At 38.4% G+C, this 22,862-nt stretch overlaps 1 protein-coding gene across 1 annotated transcript in view; it reads left to right on the plus strand.

Annotated features, from left to right (window-relative positions):
• Nucleotides 1-22,862, plus strand: part of MLF1 (myeloid leukemia factor 1) — a 47,399-nt gene that overhangs the window by 21,054 nt on the left and 3,483 nt on the right. Inside the window, 6 exon segments of the mRNA XM_006878236.1 lie at nt 1,698-1,842; nt 17,987-18,070; nt 19,152-19,280; nt 21,157-21,204; nt 21,206-21,317; nt 22,364-22,502. Coding sequence (XP_006878298.1) covers nt 1,698-1,842; nt 17,987-18,070; nt 19,152-19,280; nt 21,157-21,204; nt 21,206-21,317; nt 22,364-22,502 — 657 coding nt within the window.

Genomic DNA, 22,862 nt, shown 5'->3' on the forward strand with positions numbered 1-22,862 from the left:
GGTTCTGACTCATAGCAACACCCTGTACAGGGTTTCTGAGGTTATAAATCTTTACGGGAGCAGAAAGCCTCATCTTTCTCCCCTGGAACAGCTGGTAGTTTCTAATTGCTGACCTTGTGGAGCCCGATTCGTAACCACTACGCCAAATGGCAGACATTAAATCCCAAACTATAGACATGCACCCAGAGCTATGAGAGTCTCCTAAGACCCAGTCTCCTAAGGATGAGCACATCTGCCCACTGCCACTGAATGGATTCTGACTCACAGCGACCCTGTAAGACATAGTAGAACTGCCCCCTAAAGGTTTCCGAAACTGTAGATCTTATGGAAACAGACAGCTTCATCTCTCTCCTGCAGAGTGGTTGTTGGGTTTGAACAGTTGATCTTGTATGTTTTACCTTCTGTGCCACCAAGGATCTACAGTTATATCTTAATAAGAATGCAGACTTGTGCACACAGGTTAACTTCCCCTCTGTGTGCTTTACTGAATTAATTCTGTATCAGCATAAAGCTTTCATTATTTTTGTTTGTTTTGTTTTAGGTTTTTATTGTGAATTGAGTGATAGTTTACATGGGATAATATCAGTTTTACACTCTTCCTATCATATTTTGTTTCATTGCAATGATTACAGTTCCGTCTGTGTATCATCATTCAACAGTATTTGCTTCTATTACCTCTAATTTTTTTCACTGTTTGGGTTTTTTTTTGGATGTACACAAAAACACTCAGAAATATACAGTCATTTAAGCAACCAAAGGTCAGATTCTGCAAGTCTGCCCTCTGGCTGCCAGCACACAGCCCTTCTCTTTCCATTATTAGTCTAGAGTCCTCAGCTGATCTATCTCTACATGTCATCATCTCTCCTTCCATCTCTGGTGTCGCTGCTTCTCTGGATAGGGTCCCATATTCCAATCCTGCTGGTCTCCTTTGATGGTCCTAGGGTTCTCTGTTCCTGGAATGTAAGATAAACTACTCCTCCCTTTTTGTTACAAAACTTCTACCTTTACAGTTGTGAGAATCAGAATTAGCCATGATAGCAATTATTCACTGTTGAATCATAAGAATCGTACCCCAATCTCCTTTCACCAGACCTATCTAGACAAGATGAAAACTATTCAGTAGGGATTTTACCTTCCCCTGCATGCTTTGAAACTAAACTCTCTCTTGAAAACTTTTCAGGTATCCAATGTCTAAGTTACCCATCTCTAACAACCCTGTATACAGAGGGGATAGGATTGATCATTGATATGCAGTCTCCTTTCCTACATCCATAAGTATAGGTCAAGTAAACCAACTTCTTTTTTAACAATCACTGTGTTATCAAGTTGGTTCTGACTCATAACGGACCCTATGCATAGGAGAATGAACACTGCCCAGTCCTGCACTATCCTCACAATTGTTACACCTGATCCAATTGCTGCTACCTCTGTGTCCATCCATCCCATTGGAGCTCTTCCTCTTTTTTGCTGACCCTCCACTTTACAAGAGTGACACCCTCCAGAACTGGTCCCTCCTGATACATGTCCAAAGTATGAGAGACAAGTCTTGCCATCCTGACTCCTAAGGATGTATACTTCTGACTGTGTACTTCTTCCAACACAGATTTGTTGACCCAAAATAATTCTTTGTAGTATTCAGATTCAGCTGCCAACTTGTTAAACTTCAATGCATAATCTTATGATTGTATCTTCAACAGTGATTCTTTTATGGCACACCGGGAAAGTATGCGACAGATGATGAGAAGTTTTTCTGAACCTTTTGGAAGAGACTTGTGCAGTATCTCAGATGGTAGAGGAAGAGCTCGTAATCATAGAGAACGTGATGATGAAAACTCCTTGACTGTAAGTTCTTTACTTTAAAGAGAGTTAGTGAGAAGATTCTGTAGGAATGTGAAGGAAGATTATTAACAGAACACATGTATGATGGTAGGATATGACTAATACTTGTGGTGTAGAAATAACAGGGAACCAACTTATTGAATACCTGAGTCCATTAACAATAGATTGTTAGCTGTGTGAATTCCACTGTGCTACCAAAACATTTAGGATCGGGTTGTTGGTGTTGTTTAGTGCTGTCAGGTCAATTCTGACTCATACCAACCCTGTATAGGGTTTCTAAGGGACAGCTGGTGGATTTGAACTACAGTTAGCAGTTCAGTGCTTAGTCATACACTATAAGGCAAACTTTACACCATCATTTTTCCTTTAACAGTATATGTGTGTCTGTGTGTGCTTTATACCTTATCCTCCATGTTTAACTTCACACTGACAAAGAAATATCCTTTCTATCCTATTTGCCAGTTACCCCCACTTTAAAATAGTAGCCAAAACTGTAGTGTAAACACAGCTTGATTGAATTAGGCAGCTCCAATCTCCTGTTTTGACCTTCAAAACACAGATTAACTTTTGTGTCTCAAAAGCCATGGACAACTACAATATATTTTTGTAAGTCCATATGGTTACAAACATAATATACTCAAATCACCTCTCCCCCAAATACTCTAGAATATTTATTCATCTTAACCATTTATTACTTACTTGCCTATTTTATTTCTATAACTTTGTAAGCCTCTGGAATGTGAGTTTGAGGATAGCAGATTCACAGGGATGTTTATAAAAATGAACCTCTGTTATTGAAATGCAAATATTTACAAGGTGATAAAAGTTGAATTGGTCAGTTGGAAAACTTGCAAATTCTTCTGTTTATCATATAGAGAAAGCCGGAATTTAACAAAATTGCTGCCTAAAGTACATTTTCATATTTTTGTTTTTTATTAATAAGCTTAAACAGAGAAAAATGTTTCAAATACTCCTATGAGGTTTGATGCATAGAATTATATTTGCCATTTAAATTTCAATCATCTTTGTGTGTGTATGTATAAATGTATGAATGGAATCAGTTTACTTTTGATTCATGAGTATTGTAGTGGTGCAGTCAGTTTCTCTGAAAGTTTTTAATTTGATATTAAATTTTAGCTATCAATGAGAACAGAAAAACAAACAGATTTGAACTTGGATTTTTTTTCTTGTGAATACTAAAATCTTTTGAGTAATTGCTATACGCATGTCACAGAAAGAGTAAACCTATATCTAGTTCTTTTTATTCCTGCACATAAATGGGCTGCTCATCTCCTTGGTGGGAAAAGCAAGACATAATGGCTTTATGCCCTTTTTTGTAAGCATAGAAAGGTGACCTGTTTGTAATTTAGCTAAAAATTTCTTATTGGAGATATGGCATCACATGGAGTCCTGGTGTGGCGCTGTGGGTTAATGCGCCAGACTGCAAAGCAGTTTGAACTGCAAGGTCGGTGGTTCAAGCTCACCAGCTGCTCCTCGGAAACCCTGTACAGGGTCACTATGGGTTGGAACTGACTCAACAGCACTTAACAACAACAACTGCACATAAGCTGTAACTCTGCTGGTCAGCCATTGAAAACAGAAGTTTCTTTCCTGAGGTGTTGTCCTTAAGCACCTGAATGTTTACCAAATTATTACTAGATAAAATAAGTCTCTGTGAAACTGTACTTTGTAAAGATTCATACTTCAGAACCACAAGGGGGCTTCATAAACTTTGTGGAAAATTGAAATTTAAAGATAATGACGTTTTTTCCATGAACTTTTTGAAGCCCCTTATACATTTACACTTTTGAGGAGTCCTGGTATAACTCTATAGGATAAAGCACTTGACTGCAAGGTTGGTTTGAACTGCAAGGTGACAGGGTTACTATGAGTCAGAACCGACTTTTACGGCACTTAACAACAACAACATCTTACACTTTAGCTTTCCTCATACTACAGGCAGCCCCTGGGGTGTGAACAAGATCTGTCCTAAGTATGTTTGTGTTGAATTTGTAGTTCACTTGAGACATGTACATATGGTTATTATTTAGCCTTGCTTTGTTGTTAAGTACCATTGAGTTGGTTCTGTCTCACAGTGACCCTGTATAGGGTTTCTGAGGAGCAGCTGGTGGGTTTGAACCACCGGCCTTACAGTTAGCAGTCTAGTGTTGTGCTGTGAAATAAGTATTGGAGTGCTAACTGCAAGGTTGGTAATTCAAACCCACCAGCCACTCTAAGGGAGACAGATGAGGCTTTCTGTTCCCACTAAGATTTATAGCCTTGGAAATCCTATATAGGGTCACTGTGTGTCAGAACCAACTCAACGGCACCTAACAACAACAATGTATACAGTAAGATTTTAATTCTTATAATCCCCCCTCCCAGGGTTTAATATAGTTTGCAAATATATGGCTAACTATGAATGACTTATCTATAAGCAAAATCAATCAACTATTAATTTTTTTTAAAACAAACCAAAAAAATCTGTATCTCCAATTGACTTCTAACAGTTTCATAACTGTATATGAATATGGAAATAAAAATGAGCAATAGACTACAGAAAATGAAAAAACTTGCTGATGATAAACTTGAAAAAGCATAGGGCCAAGAAAAAACCAGGCTTCTTAAGCTCTAGTGTATCTGAATTAGCGAGAGAGACATGGAGGACTGAGAAGAGAGTAACCATGGTGACCAGGCAATCTGTGCACAGACCAGGGCAGGAAAACTGGACTGTAAGTATTGCCCTGGTGGTCAGGAATTTTGGGGGGTCATTGTGTGTCTGAGATGCATCTTGGATGTGAAGCGAGTGCAGAGTCCCAATCTGGTAGGAGAAGGACAAAATGAACTCTCTGGGTTGTATGCAAGAAATCTCCATGAGTACCCAAACATGGGGACATTTGGGGAGGTTGAGTATGCAAGGGAACTCAGACACCAAGACCAAAAGAAAATGGGAACAGAATTTTAGGCCTAGGGAAGAAGGGAGCAGGAGAGACTCCCACAGACATTCCTCCTGTAAGTCCTTTGGGGAGAATGTTGAGGGCTTGGAAGAATCCCCCAACCCAGGAAAAAGATAAAAATATTGTTGTTTTATTTGGCCAAAAGAACTAATCCATTAACAATATGTATTCTGGCCTCAGTTTGGTTCCATTGAGGACTAGGTCTGTCAGGCCATAGCCCTTCATGTAAATGATAGAACTCGGCTTTCTCAGAAGGAGATAGCCTATGCTCTTGTTCGACAGTAGCGGGAGGGAGGCTTTCGATTGTGTGGATGATGACAAGCTATGGACAACATTGCAAAGTGTGAGTATTCCGGAACAATTAATTCTGCTCATGAGGAATCTGTACATGGACCAAAAGGCAGTTGTTCCAACAGAATATGGGAACACTGGGTGGTTTAAAATTAATAAAGGTGTACGACAGGGTTGTATTCTTTCACCATACTTATCCAACCTGTGTGTTGAGCAAATAATCCGAGAAGCTGGGTTATATGAAGGAAAACATGGCATCAGGACTGGAGGAAGACTCATTAAGAACCTGCGATATGCAGATGATACAACCTTGCTTGCTGAAAGTGAAGAGGACTTAAAACATTTACTGATGAAGATCAAAGAACACAGCCTTCTGTATGGATCTCAATGTCAAGAAAACAAAAATCCTCACCACTGGACCAATAAACAACATTCTTATCAATGGAGAAAAGAGAAGTTGTCAAGGACTTCATTCTTCTTGGATCAACTATCAACACTCACGGAAGCAAAAGTCAAGAAATCAAATGACGCATTGCATTAGGTAAATCTGCTGCACAAGACATTTTTTAAGTATTGAAGAGCAAAGTTGTCAGCTTGAGGACTAAGGTGAGCTATGGTATTTTCAGTAACCTCATGTGCATGTGAAAATTGGACAGTAAATAAGGAAGACCACAGAAGAAATGATGTTTTTGAGTTATGGTGTTGGAGGAGAATATTGAAAGTGCCATGGGCTGTCAAAAGAACCAACAGATCTGTGTTGGAAGAAGTGCAGCCAGAGTGCTCCTTGGAGGCCAAGATGGCCAAACTTCGTCTCTCGTACTTTGGACATATTGTTATGAGAGAGCAGTCGCTGGAGAAGGATATCATGTTTGTTAAGGTGAAGAATCAGTGAAAAAGAGGAAGACCCCCAGTGAGATGGATTTGCCAAGTGGCAGCATCATTGGGCTCAAGTGTGGCAATAACAGTGAGGTTGGCCCAGGATTGAGCAGTGTTTCATTCTGCTGTGCATAAGGTCGCTATGAGTCGGCACTGCCTCAATGGCACCTAACAGCAAGGGGGAGCAGAATCAGTTTTGAAGATGTTCTCCCTTAAAGGATGGAGACCAAGACAAAAAGATTGAGGTCATGAACTGTTAAGAGAAGCTCAGAAAGTTTTTGTAAGGAGAGGAAAAACAGAGTCAGAAAGCCAGAATCATGGTATTTACTGTGAATAAAATAGTAAATAAGAAGCTAGAACAAGAACCCCTTCTCAAGGGAAGTGGAACAGTGATTACAGGGTTAGGCCTCTTCAGAGAAAAGGGAGGAGAGGACTGGGCCAGGTCCCCAAGCGCACCATCTTGTGGGAAGACAGGTCATTTCAAAAGAGAATGTCCAGAGATGAAGCAAAGGAAAATAGATTCCCCTCATGAAACTAGAAATTAACTTTTGAATCTTTTGTAATGGTACTTAATTATAAGATTGGATTAGGATTAGAGAGGGTGGAGGGGTAGATAAAGGTAAATATGAGACCTCTGACTGAAGAGGAGAAAGGAAAGATTGACTTTCGGGATATGGCTTAAAGAAGGCAATAGGGGAGAGTTGGAAATTCCACTCTTGGGAGTGAAACTAGAAAGAACACTGGGGGAGGTGGTCCATAGAAGACAATACCCTATCCCTGTAAAAGGGAGAAAGGGTCTGCAGCTAGTAATAAAGGGCCTAGTGATTATTTTTTTGTTTGGTATGGTAGCTTTCAAATATAACTCTTACGCAGATTATTTGAGTTTGTAATGCAAAATTCTGAGTTTGCACATTCAAGGTGAAACTTAAATGTAAAATTGGGCACTGAAAAGTTGTGTGTTCTGTTTTAATATCTTTGATATTCTTTTTGCAGTAAAATAGTATAAATTAACCCATTTAAAAGGTGGCTAAGGATTTCTTTGGCTGGCGTAATAGTAATTTTCAAAACTGTACATTGCTTAAGGTTTTATCTGTGTGTTTATTTTTTTATTTGTATTAATGTTTCATATCTGAGAAATAATACTGTTTTAAAAGATATTTGGTGTACCAATCCTCTTTCTGAATTGAAAACATTTTTTTGTTAAAATTTGGGCCATCCCGTATATATACATTTCCTCTTGTTAAGAGGAAAAGGATATTGTGTTATAGATGTGAGTATTGATAGTTTCAGTTCATTTGACAAGGTTATAATGTTGAAGTATGTTTAATTGACATTCCTGTTTGAGAAGCTTTTAAGTGAAGTACTGTATTCATGCATTAAGATGATACAGCCAATAATACTTCTTTTAGTTTGAGGAAACAGAATGTAGTAGAATATTATCCCTGAATATCTTGTTAATCCTCTCAGTTTTTGAAACTGAAGGGTTGAATGGCGTTCAGTGCTAAAGGGGCACCATGCCATAGGCTCCCCTACCTGAGATTCCAGAGAAACTTTGTGCTGGCCCTTTCTGCTTTGCTAACCTTCAGGTTAAAAGGACTCTTGGTCCAAACACATTCCTTCAAATTCACCATTCATCACTTCAGACCAGGAGATGTGGTGCTGATCTAGACTGAAAAGAGAACAGACTCCAGCCGGAATGGAAGGGCCCTTACCAGGTGTGGTTGACCAATGAGACAGCTGTCCAGACAGTGGAAAAGGAGTGGACTCATAGTACTCAAGTAAAGGGACTGGTGAAGGTGAAGAGGGATGCTCCCTAAGGGAAAAGTAGTTACTGGTAGGAAGCAGGTCCCTTGCCCAGGGAGCTCTTGCTCAAAGTGACCTTGACAAGAGTCTGAGAGGCTTCCTTGCTGTTCTGCTGCCAGATTGTCATGGGTTTCCCTGGTCCCTCTCACTCTTGGGAGTCTAAAGAATTAGTCCCACCAATTTGCTGCTTCTCAGTAGACCTGGTAGAATTGGGGGCATAGATTAAGTCAAAGCAAGAGTTCACTTCAAAGAGAGAAGCAAGTCTGTCTCCCAAGTGGAGAAGACCCATTGGTATTGGATACTCGGGGCTTATAAAGGTATGGGGTCTCTTCCTCTAAAGAGTGGGCTAATACATATTGATTAGGAGGAGTGGTATGTTGAATATTTATAAATTTTTAGTAAAGGGGCGCAGGCTTATTGGAAATGGAGTGTTTTCTTCATGGGTTGTGTGCCTGTGGCCAACGGCTTCTACTAGGGTTTCAGGTCTTGAGATCTTTTTGTCTCCAGGCTGTTCTTTACTGTTCTTGTTGGACTACAGATGTCCTTCGCCCTTGCTTAATCCCTGTTTAGTAGGAGGGGACTAAGGGTAAATGGGTGGATATGAAACCCAGAGTAAGAGGGGCCTAGGACCCAGGGGTTCTAACCTGTCCCTGACAAGACAGGGTGGGTTTGGAAGCTAATATGGCTAAATGTGTCATTACCATGACACAGGTGCAAAGGCCGTTTGCCTAGGAACAGCCAAAAATGTTGATAGTAGATGCAACTATGGCATCTTTCCCATCAAATTAGGTATTTGCCAAGTTTTATCCTGTGGGAAATTGGAGGACCCAGTGCTTATCTCAATTATAGTGAGCCAAGAGTAGCAATCCGGGTCTATGGAATGGGTGTCCACATCTCTAGATGGGACCCTGTGAGTCAATTTGTTTTCCAAATCACTTCCCAGAATTCAGTGCCAAACTCAGGCCTTTTTCCTGTTATTCCCCCTAAGGAAATCTTTAAAAATACCCTGAAAGAGTAGAAGTGATTGAGGTAAAAGACCTAAGACAAACATTAGAAGAAGTGGAAACAGAATCTAAGAGTGTGAATACTTGGGTAGAATGGATTAAAAGTCATTGTCATGTTTGTGCAGATGATTAACCACAGGGGCAAGTAATTCCATCTCTGGTGGGGCTTCAGACATGTACTACTGCAGGTTGGCTCTATACTGAGACAAGGACACTTGGGAAATGAAACTTGTAAGGGCTTGTTAAAGACAATTCCTTTATTCTCCCTAGGGATGATGAACCACTCTTCTTGTCTTTAAGGCAGGAAGCAGAGTTCACAGTGCCCATAGGAGAATTGACAACTTACACACACGTCCAAAATGTCACAGGTGAACCTCACAGTGTGCTGTTTGGCCCCCAGAGTATTGTGGAAAAGGGAATGTTCAAGATTTGGGGCCAAGCAATTGGACTGGAACGTGCATATTGGTCCAGCTGGCAATTTCCTTCACCCTAATGTTCCACAAGAAACCTGAGCAACATGAGAAATCTTGACCCCAGAGATCTCTCCCTGGATTTCTTGATCCACAGGTTCTTAATGACACCAGAGATGCCCTACCATATACAAGGGGTAGCTAGCCAACTATGCCATAGCCAGATGGCATGGGATGACAGAAGGGCACAAGACGTAATTCTAGTCAAAAAGGGAGGTGTATGTGTAATATTGGGGGCTAAGTGTGGTATCCCTAACAACACAGCTCCTGATGGAATTATCACAAAGGTCCTACCAGAATTAAGCATCATAGCTAATGAATGGGCTGAAAACGCTGGAATTAACTGGTTAGGGGAATGGTTTTGAAAGTGGAAAAATGTAGCCACCTCAGTCTTCAGTATTCTCATATTAGTAGTTGGAATTTAAACAGATGTTCTGTCATGCACTGAGTGAGTTCCAAGGAGCTGTGAATAGGAAAAAGAACAAAGGGCATTCAGCTCGAAGGAGAACAGCTTCTAAGGCTAGGGTTTACTGGAATCCACCTGGTCAGAGGCCCAAGGCCATATGCATGTGAATGGGGATATTCCAGGGTGGAGAGAATTTAAGTGCTTTAAAAGGTTAATGTGTTTGATTACCCTATGGATATTGACTTCTCCAGTTTAAGATTAGTGAGTTCCGGAGTCTTCTAGGCAAGGAAAGTTGTCCCTTCAAAGAAAACCCCTTCCTAGGACCAAAAGTTGAAGGGAACCAGCCAGCAATATGCTTGCTGATGCACCACTGACCTTGAGATGAAATAAGAGGGAAAGCTGATTGTTTTGAAGTTCAGGAAGGTGTGTGTGAACTCCCAAGCTTGTAGCTGGTACTCATTTGACCTAGCTGGGATGGCTAGGGTTGTTGAGCTGATTCGAACCTGACCAGATGAATATAAAGACGTTTAATACTCTGAGCAAGCATCAGCTGCTACAATTTGATGGACTGGACTTTTGCTTATAGATGCAGCCCCTTAAAGTTCCAATCAGAATAGAAGTCGCTTCAAATCAAGGAACATGCATGTCTTCTCAGTGTACTGGATTGGTAGTATGGGCAGTTTAGACATTACTATTCTGGTGTGGTATTGTGGGTTAATGCGCCAGACTGCAAAGCCATTTGAACTGCAAGATTGGTGGTTCAAGCTCACCAGCTGCTCCTGAGAAACCATATAGAGGGTTGCTGTGTGTCAGAGTCAACTCAACAGCACTTGACAACAACAATTACTATAAATGACCGACTTGACACATTTTCATGAATATGCTTGGTTTTAGAATGAGGGGTCAAGGGAAAATCCCCACTGACTAGCTTTGCTGTTTTCCAGATGTTTCTTGTTGAAAGGGGGTACGCAATAATGCTGATGAGATTGTATTATTTCAATTGTAATATTAGTTGTGATGGTCAGAACTGTAATTGTAGAAGATATTTAACTGAAAGGAGGGAATAGTTATTTTTCATTTCAAGAATGGACAATCCCAGGACATCAAGAAGGAGGAGCGCAGGTGGAATCTGGGAACCCTGCCTGAAGAATCACTGGCAACAGAGATCATGGCAGAAGTGGTGACAGGGAACAGCTATGGACTGAATGAGGCTGTGTGCCTGTGGTCTGGAGATTGACTTTTGGATATTTACGTGTGCATCAAATATTTCTGATTTGTTCATTTGTGATATATAATGAGAAAAGGGGCCAGAGTGTTTTTGATTGTACGTGTTTTAGTTATATCACGCGTAAGTATGATGCGACCTAATATAGGCACAGTTAGCTGTACTCTTAGGGATACCCCGAAATGATACACTTTATGAGAATTTAAGACAAATAAATGAAGATGAGACCAATAAGTGTAAGTCGAAAAGAGGAGGATTTGTGAGAAATAACTCTTGTGGTCCACCTTCAGGAATTCATGAAATTACAAGATCTGGCAGACAGATTGTTGATTTAAGCAGGCTATTCTGGGACTATGAAATTTCAATAAAAATACAGCCATTAAGACAATGGGCAAGCCATTTTGGCTTCTCTGGGGGCAGGGAAAATGGGATGTACCATAGAATTGTAAATGGAGAACTGGAACTGGAGGAGGGACTTTTGAGGGGGACAAGAATAAAAACCTTTTGTGGAGGGCCTTGTGGTGAGTCTCTCCATGTCAATGGAGCATCCGATTTTACAAAATCAAATAAAGAAAACCTTACTCTCACTAAAATAAGTACAGATTGGATTACTTGAGCGTTTGTCAGTATAGACAAGTTTCTTGCAACTCGGACAGCACTTAACAACAATAACAATGTAAACATACAGTTGTTTTCGACATAAATTATACAGGGAGAAAATTATAAGCAGTAAACTTTATATGTACTTTTACCCAGGAGTTCAAATTTTATTATAAACATTTGAAATATAAACATTATTCAATTTCTAAGTGTCTCTATAAAGCATTGTTTTTATTCATCTGTACCTGTGGATGAATACAATTTGTGAACTTTTAATGTTTATTATTCCACCTACTATACTTAACCTAGTTTTGCCTATGAAAAGTAAATATTTAAAAAATATATATATGATCTGTTCTGAAGTCTAAATTAAGTTTTTAGGAAGCAGTCTTTAAATTTATATCTATATCTCTAGTAAGCTTTTGACATTTTATTAATGTCGAAAAATTTTGTATTTTTAATATGTTTAGGCAAGATTAATTTTCCTAAAATATAGAATAGTTGAGCAAAGGAAAGATGGTTTAATCTTATCATTGTGCCTTATGTTTTAATTAATTTTGGTATGAATTTTGTATTTCCTGGGAGAAATACATATCTTAATAAATAAAATGTTTCTTAATCCATAGCAAATACTTTTTCTTTCAGCTGTATTTAATATATACAGAGTATTCATATTTAAAAGTGATATATGGCCTTCCTATTTGCCTGCAGAAATCTACTTTTCTTCCTGTCAGACACTATAATGAATAGTAAGCAGATGACTTTAAAAATATATGCCGATTTCTTTTTAATTAAAAGGCATCTGTAATGTTGCTTGCTCTGAGCTGTGTGACTATATATTGCATTTCTTTTTTGGCAGGTACTACAAAATAGAATCATAGCCAAAATTGTTTTTTGTTTTTGTTGTTTTATGCAATGAGTAATTTTCTTGTGCGTTTGGCAGTTTTGGTAGCATAGGTCATATCAAGAGAAACAAACTACTTCAGCGATATTTGCTGACAAGTATTTGCTATATTAACTCAAGCTGACTGAATTGGCATACAACACCACTAACTTTCATAATATCATTTTTAGTATTTGTATTGGAAGCCTCCGTTTTTTCATGTATTAAGTTTATCTAAGAGTGTCTAGATGTATTTGCTGAAGGTAGGTTGTATCATATTATACGAAATAAGTCTTCCAAAAGAAAATGTAGATTTTATTAGATGACCATTGACTTGGTTTATAAAAGGAATGTGCATAGTTGTGGATTAGGAAGCACAACAAAGCCAGTCTAGGACTCTGACACCATGGCTGGTATGACTGCCCTGCAACTGACTCATCTCCCACCTGAGCTTCTTTGAACCCATATCCCATCTTTTGTGATGTTAGTTAGTGTCTTACAGAATATCAGGAATTTGGCACATTTCCTATGAATGAACCCCCATTCTCATGATAAAGTTTCTTTTTAATTCCTTTGTGTTGCACCCTGACCCTTTTGTTCTCCCTAAAACTTGACACATAATTTTAGTTTTTTTCCTTACCCTGTTTTAGGGAGACATGATGAAATAAAAAATAAAATAAAATAAAAATAAAAGCAATTACAACACTGAGTTATCAGTAAAATGACCAGGAAGTTAAGTACTGGTGGGGACATTGGTACAATTGTTAGAAATGAATCCCGATGTCGCATAAAAGACTAAATTACCTTGGCAAAGTAAAATTTACTCTTGCAAGAGGGTGCTTGCGCATAGCTGTACATACACGAACAGGCTACCGAGCACACCGAGTGGGCAATCCACTTGGGTTTTTAATCCCTGACGCGAGTCTCAAGGCTGTGTCTCACCCTATTGGCTAGAGTTTTGACCGCACAATCTATTCCCTTACTCGGTTGGCTAGTTCAAATTTTTAAGGCGCACATTCCTACTTTAGGAAAAGAAGAGAGGGGTCAGTCTTTGCTCCAGGAAGTAGTTTAAGGAAAAAGAAAGTTATCATAAATTCCTTACTCCAGGAAGTGGTTTAAATAAAAAGAAAGTGACTATAAATTCTTTACTCACTTCAGGAAGTAACCAAAGAAAAAGAGAGAGATCATAAAGTCTTTACTTCAGGAAATAAAAAAGTTACCCGAATATAATAAACAGGATTATAATTTTTTTTTCCCACACAAACACAGCACTCAACCCTGACCTTCTGGAGGTGGGAGTGAGAGATGGAGATCAATCAGGAAAACCTTTCCAAACTTGAGTGGGGAGGAGTAGGAGTTATCCAGGAACACCAGAAGAGGGTGGACATGCAAAGGCCTGGCCTTTAGGGAGATTTAATAGAGAGAGGATGGAGACATAACCAGAGACTTCTTTAGACCCTGGTCATTAACATGAACATTATCTTAAGAACAGGAGAAGCAGTTAATGGATTTTTGTGAAAATGTAATCATACAGACATTCTCATTTTCAGACAAATACTGTATGCAGATGGATATTAAAGCATTATCCATTAATAGTGTCTACTTGGGTAATAGGGAGCTCTGGTAGCGTAGTGGTTACGAATTGGGCTGTGAACCGCAAGGTCAGCAGTTCGAAACTACCAGCTTGCTCCGCAGGAGAAAGATGAGGCTTTCTATTCCTGTAAAGATTTACACCCTCGGAAACCCTGTACAGGGTCGCTATGGGTCGGAACCGACTTGACGGCACGTAACAACAACAACAACAACTTGGGTAATAGAGTCCTGGTGTGGTGCTGTGGGTTAATGTGACAGACTGCCAAGCCATTTGAACTGCAAAGTCGGCGGTTCAAGTTCACCAGTTGCTTCTTGAAAACCCAATACAGGGTCACTATGGGTCAGAACCAACTTCACAGTACTTCACAACAACTTGAGTAATGGCAGTGGTAATAAGGAGAAACAATCTCACTTGAGAAATAAAGAGGTGAATGGATAGGACTTGATTATTGATTAGGTTGCATTAGAGGGAGAAAACGAAAGTATACCTTGCATTTTTCTGAAGAATTGGATGAATGAGAGTGCCACTACGCTAAGGAACAGAGCATTGATCAAGTACTGATCTGAACCTGGTGATGGTCAGAACGGCCATGTCAGTTTGGGCTGTTTTGTATTTGAGGCGTCTGTGGAATCATCTAGTAAACAGTTTGAGATATGTGTGAGAGACAGAGATAATCTGTTCAATCATTCAGCAATTAATTAATTAGAGCCCTTCCTTTGCCAGGAATTAGGTTTTAATTGAGTAAGACAGAGAAGATGGTACTGCCCTCACAAGGAAGGTAGACAGTAATAAAAATTTCAGGTAGTTAGTGTACTCTGAAGGAGATGAAACAAGATAATAAAATAGAGATTGTGGGGGTGAAGTGAGCTTAGCTTTAGATAGGTGAGCCAGGGAAGAAGGCCTTTCCAAGAATGTGTTTCGTAAGTGATGAAAATAAGCCAACTAACTGTGTGTAAAGTTTCTTCCAACTTTGAAAGTTGGAAGCTCCAATTTATACCTCCACTTTTCCTCCACAACGTCTTGAGCCACCCCAGAGCAAGGCCAACTATGGCTTTAGGGCCAACTTAACAGTGAACAGAGTAAGAGACAACAGTATCTAATCTTTTCATCATCATCCTCTTTCCTTAGGAGCTGTGGTAGCTTAGTGGGTTACAAGTTGGGCTGTTAACCACAAGGTCAGCAGTTCAAATCTACCAGTCTCTCTTCTCTGGAGAAAGATGAGGCTTTGTGCTCCCATAAGGATTTAAAGCCTTGGAAACTCTTTACAGGGTTGCTGTGAGTTGGAACTGACTCAAAGGTATAGCACTACCACCACCTTGTTCCTTGAGCTAGCACTTCTAGCTCTTGTGAATTGGGTCTCTGAGACTCTAATCCTCAACTATGTTAAAACAGAAAATTCAGGATTATTTCCTGGATGGTGTTAAATTTCTAAAATGTAGATTAATTCGACTTTAGTCCTTTGTGTATGTATCCAGATATACATCTCTGTTCCTTTGTTGTTCTCTGCTATATTGTTTCCTCTGAAGAGGAATCAGCGTTTCCTGTCTAACTCCACTGTTACTAGTAGGAAAAACCCTGTAGAAAGCAGGTAGACAAACAGGCCTTTGATAATTTTGAATGGAGGACCCATCTTGGCACACAGCAAAAGAAACTCCAGAGGATCTGAAATACTAAGCATTGAGCCAAGTACCTTACCAAATTAAGAAAACTCTGAGCAAATGAATTCCTTTCCATGACTCCTGCTTTACAACCATAGGCAATATAGTGGGTGACACTTTTGTTTTCTTCTAAATCCAATTAATAAAGCCTAAAATCAGTAACAGATTTTTCTAGAACAGGGTTTCTTAACCTCGGTACTATTGACATTTTGGGGCAAGTAATTCTTTGTTGTGTGTGGGCGTGGGGGGTGGGGACGACTGTTTTATGTAGTATAGGATATTTAGCAGCATCCCTATCTTATAACTCACTAGATGCAGTCCTTTAACTCAATAATATTCTCCCAACCGCCAGTTAGGACAGACATTTGTACATTGTTAGTTGACACTTGACTTGGCTCCAACTCATGGAAACCTTAATCGTTGGTACATTGTAGTGCATTGTGGCTATTGTGTTAATCCATCCATTGAGGAGTCTCCTTGGTACTCTTTACAAAACATGATGTCTTTTCTAGTAATTGGTCTTTACTAATGATGTGCTCAAAGTAAACAAGCTGAAGTCTCACCATCTTCACTTGTAAGGAGCATTCTAGTTGTATTTCTTCTAAAACATTTGTTTGTTCTTCGGGCAGTTTATGGTGTGTTTGTGTAATTGTTGCCAAATGTCATCTAGGGGTCAAAATTGCTCTAGGTTTAGAACCACTGTTCTAGAGAAAACTTGCCTTAACTGTTCTTTTATAGGATCATAACCCCCACCACCACCACATGGCTGAAAGCAGAGAATACCAGAAATGTTTACCTGTGCTTTATTGACTACGCACAAGCTTTTGATTGTGTGGATCATGACAATCTATGAACAACATTGCGAAGTATGAGTATTGTGGAACACTTAATTGTGCACATTCAATTCCTACACTGAATGGTTTAAAATTAAGAAACGTGTGCAATAGGGTTGTATCCTTTCACCATACTTATTCAGCCTGTATGCTGAGCAGATAATCCGAGAAGCTGGGTTATTTGAAGAAAAACATAGCATCAGGATTGGAGGAAGACTCATCAACAGCCTATGATATGCAAATGATACAACCTTGCTTGCTGAAAGTGAAGAGGACTTAAAACATTTACTGATGAAGATCAAAGAGCACAGCCTTCGCTATGGATTGCATCTCAATGTAAAGAAAACAAAAATCCTCACCACTGGACCAATAAGCAATATTTTTATCAACAGAAAAAAGATTGAATTTGTCAACGACTTCATTCTTCTTGGATCAACCATCAACACTCATGGAAGCAGCAGTCATGAAATCAAACAACGTATTGCATTAGGCAAATCTGCTGCACAAGACCTTTTTAAAGTGTTGAAGAGCAAATATGTCAGCTTGAGGACTAAGGTGCTCCTGACCCAAGCCATGGTTTTTTCAATAACCTCATATGCATGCAAAAGCTTGACAGTGAATAAGGAAGACCATAGAAGAATTGATGCTTTTCAGCTATGGTGTTGGAGGAGAATATTGAGAGTACCATGGACTGCCAAAAGAACCAACAGATGTGTGTTGGAAGAAGTGCAGCCAGAGTGCTGCTCCTTGGAGGCCAAGATGGCCAAACTTCGTCTCTCATACTTGAGACATATTGTCAGGAAGGACCAGTCACTGGAGAAGGATATCATGTTTGGTAAGGTGGAAGGTCAGAGAAAAAGAGGATGACACCCAGAGAGATGGATTGGCAAAGTGTGGTAGCATCAATGGGCTCAAGCGTGGCAAGAATAGTGAGGTTGGCCCAGGACCAGGCAGTTGAAACAACATTTTAATTCTGTTGTGCATAGGGTCGCTATGAGTCGATGCCAACTCAATGGCACCTAGCAACAGCAACGTGTTTCAAAGGGGTTCCCTACTGACCCTTTGGCGGCAGTGGTGTGCCAGCGAGTCAGTTCTGACTTACAGTGGCCCTGTATAGGGAGGATTTCCAAGACTGGTAGGCAGCAAATTAAAGGTCTTGTTAGTACAGTGGATTGGCCTCTATATCCTGACCTCTTATGATGAGAAAAGAGAGCTGGCTGCTCAAGGGATAGCTTCTATAAACCTTGTGTACCACATATTGTCTTTATTTTGTGGTGATATATTGAGAGGAAAGAGTGAAAAATCTATTTATAGCACTGCAATTCCATAATCATTGCTGTGTTTGGGTATTTGGGCTTTTGTGTGTGTTTCAGTTTTTTTTTTTCTTAATAGCTTTTAAAGTCTTCATATTTGCCTCATTGATTACTGCATGAGACCCCATTGCATGAATCTGGGAGAAAAAAAAAATTGGCTGTGTTTTGGGAAGATTGATTTATTTCTTTTGTGTTGTACCTGTAGTTGATAACATACTTCCTAATATCCTGTAGCATACAGATGTCAGCCCTTTTCAGGCAATGGACCGAATGATGTCAAATATGCGAAACAGTATGCAGGAATTACAAAGAAACTTTGTAAGTACTGAATATAAGTTGATGAGCGTATTATTTTCAGATATTAATACTCTATGTTATAGTGGCTTTCACACTTTTTTAAACCATGGTCCACAGTGGTTAAAAAATACATTTTTTTGTATTATGACAGTACATAAATACTAGTGTATTTTATGAATGTACCTGAAACAAAAAATTTCAGGAAAAAAATATAATATTTATACAGTGTGCTAATACTTTATTTCATATTTCAAAAATGCTGATCACTGTATTTCAAAAATACTGATTTTACAACCTACAGTTTGAAAAATAACATTAATTAAAAAAGAAATTTAAGTCCATCTCAAAATGTATGCCAAGTCACTGTTACAAAATAGCATGTTTAATATATTAATTTACATATTCTTACATTTTTAAAATCTACCTTCAAAAGTAAAAGGCTTTGCAGTAGCTATGAAATTAAAATTGATACTAAAAAAACCCTCTAGAAACATAGAAATTTTAGGAAGTGGTGTTTTTATGTACTGATCGATCTATGCAGACTAATTATTTATAAACTTCTAATACTCTTATACTTAAAATATTAACATCAAAAGCAGCAATCTTGTGATTCTATCTCTGAAGACGAACTACTACATCACTCATCCTGTTTAGATTCTCTGGATCATTTCAGAATAACCAATTTGGGCATTAATGATTTTAGTAATGTAGCAATCTGGTATCCACAGGAAATATGAAACTTCTTGGTGTAGCTAATTGGGTAAATATTGGCAAAATTGGCCACAAAGATCAACCACTGATTATAAAAAGTATCACAGATTTCAGGGCACACCATTTATATTTAAATCTAAATGACACCAAAGCACTTGATCTCTAAGAGAATCGCCTGTTTTATTTCTCACAAGAAGAGGAGTAGATTGCTACTTACTATGGAGAGAGATTAGAACCTCCCTGAGGGGGTACCATTTTGGTTTATCATACTGACTGTATAGTATCCTAGTAGGACTTCTAACTAATTTTTGTTACTTAATTGAATCCTTCTTGCATCAATTCTTCATATTTGTCTAGACTCTCTAAATATATAATTATTTTATTTATCTAGGGTCAGCTTTCAGTGGATCCAAATGGACATTCATTTTGTTCTTCCTCAGTTATGACGTATTCCAAAGTAGGAGATGAACCACCAAAGGTTTTCCAGGCCTCAACTCAAACTCGTAGGGCTCCAGGGGGAGTAAGTATTTGATTAGAATTCTTTTATTTATATTTTTATCATTAGAATTTCAATGGGTATTATGGTGGACATAGGTGATGGTAGAAACACGTGTCACCATGAACAGCATTACTTAGTTTATGGCACTTGTTTTTTTGCCTCCTTTTCCCCAAAGTGTGCTTTTTTCGTGTGATGTTCAATTATGTTTATTATATTTACATGCTGACAAGGTAAGTAGACACTAAAAGTCTTTTGTTTCATGAAATAAATGTATTTTAGTTTATATCTGAAGTAAATGCATTTTATAATCATGAGATAGTTCAAAGATAGAAAAAGGATATAGTGAATACCCATATTCCTAACTGCCAATTAGAAATAAATCATAACATTTTTCTCTATTCTTATTTGTTTTGTTAGCACTCTACAGATGCAGTCAAAGTTTCCAGTGCGCGCCTCTTCAGTGCCCCACCCCTCACTTCCTCCCTCCCTCCCTCCTCAAAGAAAACTTTGTTCTTATCTCTCGAGTTTGTCATGCTAGTGTGTATGTATATAATTCTATTAAACTAATAATATACATATATATATGATTCATAAACAGTTAAACAGATTCTTTGGCAAGTTTCTAAACTTAATATAAATGGTATATTATACTACCATTTGATATTATCAAATATCATTTTATATTGCCCAATAATGTGCTTCTGAGATTCATTAAAGTTGATGTGGTATGTAGCGCTAACTTCTTTATTTAAAATTCTTTATAGTATTCCAATGTATGAATATACCACAATTTTTTCCATTTTCAATTTTTCACTAATACATCTCTATTTACATGTCTCCTTGTGCAGACATGTGAGCATGTTTCTCTAAAGTCTAGAGAATGGTATTACTGGATTGTTGGATATGTGTATCTTCATGCTTACTTAGAAATTACCACATTACTATACACAGTGATAGAAAGAGTTGATTCTCACCAAGTGTGAAATGAGAGATCTCATTTCTCCATATCCTGTTTGGTGGTGGTGCATAGTGACCCTATATAGGGTTTCTGAGGCTGTATATCTTTATAGGAGGAGAAAGCCTCATCTTTCTCCCATAGAGTAGTTGATAGATTCGAACTGCTGACCTTTTAGTTAGCAGCCCAGTGTATACCCACTATGCTACCAGGGCTCCTCCACATCGTGGTTAGTACTTACAATACCAGATTTAGGTTTACCAGTTTTATGGATATAAAGTCATTTAAAATACATCATTAGTTTATATTTAGTTCTTAATTATATGCACCTTTTAAAGCCATTTTTTAAGTTCTCATTTATAACCACGTTTTAAAGATGCTGTTGCCATACATAGTTCAGCTAATTCAGCTCAGACATTTTAATGTTAAGTTACTATAAGAGATATAGTCTTAATTATAACCAAATAAATTTTATATGGCCCACAAAAACAAATCATGTTAGTCTTCGGTTATCACAAATAATTTTAATAATGCTCATAAATAGTTCATATGTAGGAGCCGAGAGATTTGAACCAGTCAGCTTGCTTGCTTATAGGAAGCCCAGCATGAATTACCATCTGTTTAATTGTTATGGACAATGTTGAAAGCACTAAGTTATATATAATTAAATTATTCTTTGTTTTATCACCTAATTAGAAATTAGGCAAAGGTTGAATTGTATTGGTCTCATTTTCCTAGACATTTTAAGTTTTAAGCAGTTCAGGATCTATCAGACACACTGCCACAATTTTACTGCAAGTTTGTGGTAAATCTATAGTAGATGTACATTAGATCTATGGCTATACATCTGTAAGTAACCGGGCCCTGAAGAATTTTGAATTATATTCATTTTATATGTTACTCAAATTCCAACTAAATAATTTACTTACCTTCCTTTTACAGATAAAGGAAACCAGGAGAACTTTGCGAGATTCGGACAGTGGATTAGAAAAAAATGGCTATTGGCCATCATATCCATAATCGAGCTCATGTCATTAAAAAGTCCAAGAACAAGAAGACTGGAGATGAAGAGGTCAACCAGGAGTTCATCAACATAAATGAAAGTCAGTTCTCACAAAAATCAGTTTTGTCTTTTCAAATAGCAGTTTTACTTATAGAACTTCAATTAATATTTTGTTTCAAAACATTTCCTAAGATGTAGTTCTGATTTACTTTATGAATAATTTGTATATGGAATACCTTGTTGCAAAAAATATGAGTTACCTACCAACCTTTCCTCCCACAACCCTCTCTCTCTACTCTCCTGGGTTCAGTAATCAGTTGCAGTGGTTACATAGATCTCAAAGTCAATACTCACAGTTATCGGGAAGGGGGCTGGTTATTAGGGAAGTGAATAAGTTACAATTCAGGTCAGAAATGCTCAGGGCACAATTGTTCATTCAGCAGCTGATAAATGCCCATAGGAATCACCACACCATCTTAAGCCTCATCTTTAAGGCACTAGGCTCTAGCTCTGTGGGTCAGCAAACCTAGCTCCTCACTTAAGTTCCTGGAGACACCCCACTCTGCAAGCAAGCTTTCTGCCCAAAAGTCACTCAGCTTTACTTGCTCCATGGGCTGGGATTTCCACTGCCCTGTCTGATGCTCTGGTTCTTGGTTCTGGTTGCTGCTCCTCTGCCACTCCTCTAATGTCACAGCTTCCTGTCCCCAGGTTTAGGAGTTTCAATGCACAGGAATCTCGGGGTCCAAAGGACGCTCTCCTCTCCTAGCTCTTCTTCTTTGAAGAAGTAGACAGTAGAGTTGTAAGGTCAAGTCAGATAGAAGGATGAGGAGATGAACAGAAAGTGTTAGTCCAGGTGGAGCGTCACAAGTCCAAGTACACAGGAGCGGCCTGGTCGCCGTGAGATTACCCAGAAATAAAGACTTAGAAGCCAATGTAAATGGGTTAAGGGACCCATTGGGGTAGTAATAATGATATTCGTGTGAGTGAGCAATCAGATTATCAACCAAACCACATATCAGTAGTTTTCTATCTTTAATTTGAGATGAGGTTAATAGGAACGTCAGGCTAGAATGAAGTGTTTGGGAAGCCAGACACTTAATGACAGTGAATCACTTAATGATTATTTTATTCTGATGTTTACTGTAGGTGATGCTCATGCTTTCAACGATGAATGGCAAAATGAGATTTTGAAGTACAGACCAGGGGGAAGATGGCATACTCTCGAAAACACTCGGATGCCTAGTGTTGGTCATGAGAACTCAGGATCTGGCGAACTTAAAAGAAGGTAAAAATTATTTATAAGTTGGTGGTTCTTTATAAGAAGACTTAGAAGAAAAGTTACCTAATTTCAGTTTGTGTAATCAGGAAGTTTTGATGTATGCACAATATTTTTTATGAGATGTATAAATTTGTTTTAAATTTGTATCTAAAAAGAAATTATTTTAGGTTGTGTGATTAATAATTCACAAGTAAACTCTGATTCAGAGGCTAGTCAGGAGGCAAAATCTTCCTAATGAAAAGTTAAATGCTATAATCTAGTTATTCTTGTGAAACATTCTAACTTGGTTGTACATAGGACATACATTTAGAGAACTCACCAGTAAAGATATGTATAGGAAGTAAAGAGGGTTGGAGTGTTTGGAAA

This window comes from Chrysochloris asiatica, unplaced genomic scaffold (assembly GCF_000296735.1).
Source record: "Chrysochloris asiatica unplaced genomic scaffold, ChrAsi1.0 scaffold00043, whole genome shotgun sequence".
Taxonomy (NCBI): Eukaryota; Metazoa; Chordata; class Mammalia; order Afrosoricida; family Chrysochloridae; genus Chrysochloris; species Chrysochloris asiatica.